Source organism: Phytophthora infestans, genomic scaffold, assembly GCF_000142945.1.
Source record: "Phytophthora infestans T30-4 supercont1.66 genomic scaffold, whole genome shotgun sequence".
NCBI classification, from domain to species: Eukaryota; Oomycota; class Peronosporomycetes; order Peronosporales; family Peronosporaceae; genus Phytophthora; species Phytophthora infestans.
Window position 1 is genome coordinate 135,022 of NW_003303693.1, and position 8,930 is coordinate 143,951.

Consider the following 8,930-nt stretch of genomic DNA (forward strand, 5'->3'; position numbering starts at 1 on the left):
TACGCTTGCTCGCTTCGTGCCTTCTTCTCCGACCGTGCTGGAGCTTTACCACCGCTCTCTGTCGCCGCCAACGGCCGGGTTGGAGTGCTGGGCAGCTCCACCTGGCTCAAACTCGGCGCTGGCTCGGGAGAGCTGCACGCGCTGCTCTGGGGTGTCTCCGGAACGATCTCCTCGCTTTTATCACGTAGCGCCTCCCGAACGGACTCTACCGCAGCATTGATTGCCCCGGCAAGCGCTGAATTGAGCGCGCTGGCCCTCGATGGAGCTGCAAACGTCCCTTCGACGAGCTTGAACGTCCGTAGCTTCCTCCAGAGCGAGGCACTGGGATCTAGCTGCTTTTTAGACGCAGCAGTGACTCGCTTCATCATCATGTCGCCCGGGATTACGTCCCCGGTGTCCAAATCGACCGGGAAGTCCACGTCCGCGCAGTCGTCAATGCAAGTCACGACGGCGCGCCGAAAGCCCTTGGGGTCTCCACAGACGAAGGCACGGCAGTAGTACTCGATCGTGTCACCAGCACACAGAGTCTCTGGAGGCAGCTCAGAGGCGCTGAGGCCCGGCATGCTGCTCTGGTGTGTGCTGGGGCGCGTGCGGCTTTCCAGGTTGGCGGCGCTGCTGCTGCTCGTCGACAGCTTCCGCGAGATACTGACTGGAGTGTGACACCTAAAAGTGGTCCAGATTTGGGTGTGGCCCACCCCAGTCAGTGGACCTTGCATGCTCATCCTCGGCGGGAGCACATCGCGCCGGATGCGCCACCCGGCTGTGCGCGCTGCCGCAGCAGGGCGTCCGAGAATGGCCTCTCTATGCATAGTGTGCTGGGTTTTACGGTGATTTTCAGGCGGGTACAGGTGAACTTAACGTTTACTCGTCGTTCGGAGGTGGGACGCCATTTTCAAACTCAGGTGACGGCTTGACATAGCATGAACTGTAGTTGTTAAGCCCATGCCCTTCAGTAGCTTCTTCTGCTCCTTGGTGAACTTCGCCAGGCGATCATCGCAGCGGTCTTTCATGACCTGCGGGTAGTCGACAAAATACACTGGTTCGGCAAACCAGTCGAAGCTTCACGCCATCGCACGCTCCGCTGCAGCGACGTTTTTCTCCTTCTGTTCCGGATCGTCGGTGGGGCCAGGCTCTTTCCATTCAGCACTCAGCGTGATACCGATTTGACCACCTTGCGTCTCCTGGAATTCCTTACGGTACACGTCCACCGCCCGAGCGTGTGCAAGAAGCATGTTGTGACCCGCAAGGTATGGCTCAAAGTGCTTGTTGTGCTTACGTCCAGGAGCCAACATACCCGAACCGAAGCCCATGTAGTTGGCCACCCATGGCTCGTTCATTGTGATCCAGCTCTTGACACGGTCACCGAATCGATTAAAGCACACTCGAGCATACTGAGCGAAGTGTTCTTGGATCTGCTCACCCAGGAAGCCATCGAATTCCGTCTGCAATGCCAATGGCAAGTCCCAATGGTACAGCGTAGCCATGGGCTCAATTCCGTTAGCGAGTAGCTCGTTAATGAGGTTGTCGTAGAACTGGACGCCTTCCTCGTTAACCTCACCCACCCCGGCCGGAATGATACGTGGCCAGGCGATGGAGAAGCCATAAGCCTTGAGTCCCATACTCTTCATAAGCGCCACATCTTCCTTGTAACGGTGGTAGTGATCGATCGCTACGTCGCCCGTCTCGCCGTTCTTGGTCTTGCCCGGAGTGTGTGAGAATGCGTCCCAGATGCTGGCACCGCGGCCACGCACCCTCAACTTGGTACGAGGCAGTAGCGGCACCCCACATGAATTTATCGGGGAATCGGATCTCCTTGGTCATTGCGCAGTCGAAAGTTGTTGAAGCTCTTGAGGGTCAAGCGAAATTGCAGAGTGAGCTCTTCGCGGCAAGACATATTTTTTTAGCATAATCGTTGAGCAAATCGTCGCATCCCATGACATCCGTCCTGTAAATATAGCTCATTTATGGTAAATTGAGCATAAACGACGGATATCAGCATTAAAGGTGTCTGTTGGACAATCATTTTAGTCGTGGTTGAAGCTCTTGTTGCAGCTGTTGAACTTTTGCAACAATGTAGTTTTACCAATATCTACGCTCTCAACTTGGGCAAGAGAGAGCCTCCCAACTTCCTACGACACGGTAGGCAGCATTAAAACTGCTATCGCTTTGCTGCTCCACACGAGGGGAGTGCAACTTGCACCTTCACTGTATCAGCGACTGTTCCCCACTTAAGCAGCGAATCCGTTATTGCGAATGACGTCGCCGTACCAGAGCGCCGACTTTTTAGGAGTGCGTTCCATGGTCTCGTAGTTGACCCAGTGCAGCCCAAAGCGCTTAGTGTATCCCTCCGCCCACTCGTAGTTGTCAATAAAAGACCAAGCGAAGTATCCACGGACATCTGCGCCTTCCGCAATAGCGTTGTGTAGTCCAGTGAGATATTCCTTGTAGAACTGCACACGGAAATCGTCATTCTGAGCCTCCTCCTTGGTGCGATCCGCCCACGCGCAGCCATTCTCTGTGACTAAAATGCCGTTGGGCACTGCATAACGCTTCTGAATCCAGACCAGCAGCTTCTGGAAGCCCCATCCCACAGCGTTCCAGCCCATGTCCGTGCGCTTCCACGAGTCATCCGACGTCAGTTTGGTGCCTTCATCGAGTCCATAGCCACCAGTAGCATCATCCGGTGGCGCGATCTTGGCCTCATACTCATCTGATGGCTCAGTGTAACTGGTACCGTAGTGGTTTAGACCGAAGAAGTCCGAGCTGCCCTTCAATAACTTCTTCTCGTCTTCAGTGAACGTTGGTAGACGTAGTCCACATCGGTCTTTCATGACTTGCGGGTAGTCTCCTTTGTAGACCGGGTCCGCAAACCATCCCAGGAAGAAGAGCAACGAGCGTTCCGCCGCTTCTTCGTTCTTAGCCTTCTGCACGGGATCATCCGTCGCTGCTGGTTCGCGCCAATCACAGTTCAGCGTGATGCCAATTCTACCTTTCTGTGTAGCTTGGAACTCGTTGCGGTAGGCTTCAACAGCACGCGCGTGGGCCAGCAACAAGTTGTGTCCTGCAAGATACACTTCCGTGTGTGGCTTCCACTTGCGTCCTGGAGCATGAACACCATTGCCATAGCCCAGAAAGGCGGAGCACCACGGCTCATTCAACGTCAACCAGTTGGTCACACGGTCTCCGAAGCGCTGGAAGCACACGCGAGCGTATTGCGCGAAGGCGTCTTGGATGACTTTGCCACCAAGCCAACCGTCATACTCGGTTTGCAGAGCTAAGGGCAAATCCCAATGGTATAGCGTTACCAGGGGCGTGATGTCGTTGGCCAGTAGCTCATTGATGAGGTTGTTGTAGAACTCGACGCCTTCCTCGTTCACTGCGCCGACTCCTGCGGGGATGATCCGCGGTCAAGCGATGGAGAGACGGTAAGCTTTGAGTCCCATCTTCTTCATAAGTTGCACGTCCTCCTTGTAGCGATGGTAATGATCCACCGCCTTCTCGCCCGTGTCTCCATTCACGATCTTACCGGGTGTCCGAGAGAAGGCGTCCCAGATGCTGTCGCCGCGTCCACCTTCGTTGCTAGCACCCTCCACTTGGTACGAGGCAGTGGCAGTGCCCCACATAAAGTCTTCCGGGAATTTCAAGTCCTTCGACATGGTTGCGATAGGATTGACAGAAGACGTGTGTCTTGGATGGAGCAAATGCGGAAATGACACGTACGTAGCCGTTTGATATCTTGGATGAAATCAGATTGGATTATTCTAATTCGAGTCATACAAACTTCTGCAGTTTCACACAGGGTATATATTACTTTTGCGCGACTTCAATTGACGGTTTCAGGTGCACGAAACTTTTACAGCAACGAAGTGGTTGCAAAGTTACACTTAGTTGTTCAATGATGCGTGAGAGCTACACTGTTGTTGCCTCTAGCACTTGAAGTAGTACTTGTCTCCTTTGAATCAAGTTTGATGGCGCTGATTCAACGACATCGAACGGGGCGCAACTTGTCCTTCCTTGTCAAGACGTCTGATTTCGGGACGCCAGTCAACGGCAGACAATCTATTACTTGAAATGCTTATGACTCATGTCTTGTGTACGACTCGATCCGAGCTGCATATCGTTCTAGCCTCGCTGTTGGCAATCTCTGCGCTACTAGCGTCAGTTCTTGCAACATGCTACCGTTCGACGAAGTCATCATGCGTAGGTTGCCCTTCAGACATCGCCGTTGCCGAGATTCCAGTGTGGGAAATGATTCGAGTAAGCCTGGCAGCCAATTGAACTGCATCGCTCGCGAATCTCCACTTCCTGGGACTTTCTTAGCACCGTGATGAAGCGCTACAGCGTAATAATAGAGACACGACCGTCTCGATAAAGCTGCTTCGTTCATACTTCGCACCTCGAGCCACGCGTAGCCTGGGTCAGTGGGAAGGTTAACCTTGGTTCTCTTGTCTGAGTTACAGTTGCCTCGACACGTTACAACCTCAAAATTCTCGATCCCAGTTCGCTGTCTTGATTGGTTGCGTGGTGTGTTACTTTCAGTTGAAGTGCCATCACCTTGTTGCTGTTCGACCGTAATATACCCAGGCACACAACAACGTGTAACTAGTTTCCCTGCTATTGACCGAAGTGTGATCGAAATGTTGCATGCTTCGCGGTGCGAAGGTTCAGGCAAAGATTTAATCGGCCGTAGCGATATAAAATAAACTTGCAAAAGCTCTTGGATATGAATGGACACTGTGGCTTGTTTCACCAAATAATAATCCATCTGGGCATCTGTACCCCTCGGTACTTCCAATCCCAAAACCACACTGCCATCCTGCGAGATCAGATCGAATTGACCTCGGTGACTTCCAAAATTGGCTGCTGCCAGTTTGTGTTTCTCTGGAAGTGTCGGCGTCTTCCATTCCCCAAACTCCTTGAGGTACGAGTAACTACGTAGCACCAGCTCAGTGCTCGTATCATTCCTGTCTTGATTATCACCAGACTGCAGCAACTTCACCGTGATCATTGTATAAATCCGACGGTTGGTTTGCACCACGTTCATGAGCATTGGTCGATTTCCTGCAGTATTGGACGCTGCTAAAAAGTGAGCAGTTAATCCATTTGCGTGCACGTCCGGCAGTTCTACTGGCTTCAATGACACTGCTCCTCCAGCAACCTACTCAAAAGGCAAGAACCAAACAGGACTTAGTACCCTCTAATTATTCACTCACCAGCCGCAAATATTCATCGCACCTGACCCCTTTCGCTCCAAAGGGGGACACACGGGGAGGTACACGAGGATCGTTCGAACGCGGAATGTTTTGAGTCTCTAGCACTTGGTAATACGCTTGAAACTCCACACGTAGACGAGAAAAACACAAAGACGCTAATGCCACACGAGAGCGTATCGTTTCGATGGTCGAGAACAGCTTCCGGACGCTCCTGCGACTTCGTTTCTCCACTTGCAAGAGTCTCGCGATGCTTACTGCATCGAGGCATGTTAGAACGCGAGTAAACAGCTCAGTACCAGCTGGAAGCGTCTCCATCTTTTGCCATAGCGTAGGGATAATGCGGCAAGACATTATTGTAAAATGAAAAAATAAAATATTTGCTGTTTTCAATTTGGGCTAAAATCGTTTTTTTCTTTTTTTAAATTTTGTGGGTTAAATTAAGCAAAACAAAAATAATCACGTCCAGTGTTTTGTGTAACAGTACAGACAACTGGCGCCGGGTACAAGAGGAAATCGGATTTCACCCAGGGAACGTTCGGGTCTGGTCGGGGTACGGTCGTTTCGTACTTTACCCGACCACCCCTAATTGTACGTGTTATTAGTTTACCTGTACGATTATTTGCCCGCATTTAAGAAGTATCCAGGCGTACTATTTTCTTACTTAGTATGCTTAAGTATACTGTAATCATGGCTTAAATACTAACATACGTAGCGCGAAACATGATTACAGGAAATTGACAAGTACTCACTGCGAGTAAGGACCTGTCTTTAGGGACTGATCTTAGGGCCTTGTCGGGGAAGCGCGTACTATTGACAAGAGCGGCTTAGGTACTTTGAAGGGATAGAACAATATTTATTTTCGCTACGGACACGCATTTTTTCTGTTTATTTTTTGTTGCGGTCGACTTGCCAAAAATGTTAGGTCGTGCTCAACTTAAAATTGCCAAACCGCGTAATTAACGCTCCGGCTGAAATTGCTGTGTGCAAAGCAAGTACAGCACCAATAATCGTAGCCAACCAATTGATTGTAACACCACAGTGCTAAGTAGAGGTAGATAGCCTGCTTGTCGGTTGCAGGATCATTTCTTAAATGGTTGGAGACGACGATGAAGATGACTTATGGCTTCTACAGGCTGTAGGAGCTCTATTGGAGGCTAACAAAAAAGGAGTACTGCGTCTATTACCAGCTACATTCCCAGTGCCTCGCCTTTTGAACCAAGAGGGCAAACGCTTTTTCGATAATATCTACGAGAGCGGTAATCCTGAATAGCTGATTCTCTTCTTCTTGTGTCCAAGTCTGACGCTTCTTTTTGGCTGCAGCAGTCATGGCTGCTGTCTTTTCTGCAAGATGAGAAAGTTTGGTCACTATTGGGAAGGGGGTCTAGACGACTGGTTTGAAAAACAGCCCCGGTACGTTTTTGAGAACCAGTCATTTCGTAGTAAAGCAGCGACTAGTGCACATTTGTGTTCGAGTTGCATATCTTGAATGAAAGTGCAATTTCATGTCAAAAGTAGCTGTTTGTGACCCGATCCAGCTATTATATCGTGAAGTCGAACACGACCTTAGCATTAAGAAAACCTGAAAGTAGAATGTGCAATAATCAGCTATCGAGATCACTACAGTGGTCACGGTAGTGAATCTCATTGATATTATTTTGTGTGGAGTAATTGTTTTATCTCACACAGCAATTGATCTCCGTGAGAGTATTAATGAACTCCCATTAAATAGTGTTTGGTAAAATAAATCTCATTGCTATTATTTTATGTAGCCCTGAATTAATCTCACATCTACATGTCGGTATAAACCATACCAGAAGGTAGCGTACCGATCACCGTCGCCGAAGGTATTATTCCTTGTCGCTGGTGTTCAACTCTGTGTTTCCAGCAACGTCTCCAGCGAAATGATCCGGGTATTTTCGAATGTTTTCTTGCAGATGAGGAAATAATTGTGTTGGTCTCCGTCAGACAGGTGGGATGTGAAATTGATCACAAGGCCCCGGCATTAAATCTGTTACGGTGACTCACCTGCGTGGTTGGATGAACCACGAGCTGGTACATGTCAAGCGAGATTGGAATGCAAGTGCGGACAGCTTGGCAAGTGCCGCTTTACGGATTCAATATGGGGTTGAGGTGGAGAGAAAGGCCGCGCGTCAGGATCTCGTCACGCTAAACCGACTAGACGTAGTGGTGGTGGTTGGATCCGTGAAGCGGACGGTCCAGGTTATGGCTACCACTAGATCCAGAGATCTAGCCCCCGGATTCTCGATGAAGCATTTGTGAAGGGAGTCCGTATTGAGCGGATTCTCAAAGCACAGAACGAAGAAGTGTGAATCTTGGGACTAAAGAAGTATCTGATGGGGGATGTACGAGACCTGAGTCGGGAAAACGCCAAATCCTACAGTATTATCGCTACGGATTATGCAGTGGATCTAAACGATATGCGCTTCTTTTTTCCTCCTACGAAACGAGTCAGCGGGGATCGAGACGGATTGATGAGATTGGTGATGCAGGAAACCTTGCAGCAGGACGTCCTACGTCACTGTCACGCTAGCATAGAAGGAGGACATCAGGGAAGCGGTCGAAACTACCAACGGATCCGGGAATGTTTTCACTGGAGGGGACTATTCAAGAGTGTGCAGCGATATATCGGTGAATGCGTGGATTGTGAGACAGGCGAGGGCAGACCCACAATCGAAGGGGAGTCGCCAGGACGCCCAGCGACTTACCCGTTCCAAATCATAGCCATGGATCACATCCCCTCGCTACCAAGTCATCAACGGAAACACAGAATTGTTGATCTGGGTGGATCTGCTTACCGGATACGTTATAGCCAAGGCTAGCGCGTCCAGAAACGCACCGACCATCGCCGAATCGTACGAGGAGTGTGACTTCGTAGGTTTGGGGCTAGTGAGATGATTCGGCATGATCGTGAGCCAGCCTTTATGTCTGATTTATTTCGAGCCCTTAACCGGTTCCTGGGACAGAGACAGCGGGGAACTGGGATCCGGGGCGATACTCCATTCTACTTAGTACATGGGCGGGATCCGAGATCCACTCTGGAAGCGGCCATTCCGGTAGGTAGCACCCAGAGGAGAAACCGAGACCCAAGACGATGGCGATACCAGGTCCAGAAATACTATCGGCAAGCCAGATCCCAAGTGAACGAGCGGTTACGAAGTGCGATACAAGATCGAGCGGTTCGACACAACGAAGGCGCCCGTCCACATCAAATCCAAGTTGGATCGCAGGTGTGGCTGTACCTAGACTGAGTGAAAGAAGGATACAGGCCCATCTCTGGCACGGACCGTTTCGAGTAAGTGAAAAGATAGGGGAACACGCCGTGAAGTTGGAAGCGGCAGGTACCTAATATCGCTTGTTCCCCGTGATACACGTATCCAAGCTAAAGCTGGTCAAGGAATATCCGGACAGACCTGATGCAGCGGGGCTGCCGTAGCTTTAGCGTCAGAGGAAGACGTTCGACTCAAAGAGTCACTAATACTAAGTTCCTTATCCAAAGGACACTTACAACCCAAGACCAGGGCTCATAGTTAATACCTTAACTTTATGCTTCAAAACCAGAAGTGTTTTATTTACTATTATTGCGGCCAAGCCGCCTAGGGGTAAATGTATCTGTTTAACTATATAGCATAGTTAAACCTAACCAAATGCATAACGTGTGGCTTTCGGCCAACGTACTGAGAGACCTTGTTAACTCTC

At 50.2% G+C, this 8,930-nt stretch overlaps 3 protein-coding genes across 3 annotated transcripts; all 3 read right to left on the reverse strand.

The window, feature by feature from the left end:
- Nucleotides 1–949: 949 nt before the first annotated feature.
- PITG_18208 (glycoside hydrolase, putative) lies at nucleotides 950–1,821 on the reverse strand (the record flags this gene model as incomplete). Its single annotated transcript, XM_002997799.1, has 3 exons — nucleotides 950–977; nucleotides 1,066–1,731; nucleotides 1,787–1,821. The coding sequence occupies 3 exons, from the start codon at nucleotides 1,819–1,821 to the stop codon at nucleotides 950–952; spliced, it is 729 nt and encodes a 242-aa protein (XP_002997845.1).
- A 407-nt stretch (nucleotides 1,822–2,228) lies between these two features.
- On the reverse strand, nucleotides 2,229–3,656 carry PITG_18209 (glycoside hydrolase, putative; the record flags this gene model as incomplete). Its single annotated transcript, XM_002997800.1, has 2 exons — nucleotides 2,229–3,376; nucleotides 3,425–3,656. The coding sequence occupies 2 exons, from the start codon at nucleotides 3,654–3,656 to the stop codon at nucleotides 2,229–2,231; spliced, it is 1,380 nt and encodes a 459-aa protein (XP_002997846.1).
- A 419-nt stretch (nucleotides 3,657–4,075) lies between these two features.
- Nucleotides 4,076–5,564, reverse strand: PITG_18210 (uncharacterized protein; the record flags this gene model as incomplete). Its single annotated transcript, XM_002997801.1, has 4 exons — nucleotides 4,076–4,435; nucleotides 4,478–4,504; nucleotides 4,571–5,158; nucleotides 5,265–5,564. The coding sequence occupies 4 exons, from the start codon at nucleotides 5,562–5,564 to the stop codon at nucleotides 4,076–4,078; spliced, it is 1,275 nt and encodes a 424-aa protein (XP_002997847.1).
- Between the last annotated feature and the right edge of the window lie 3,366 nt (nucleotides 5,565–8,930).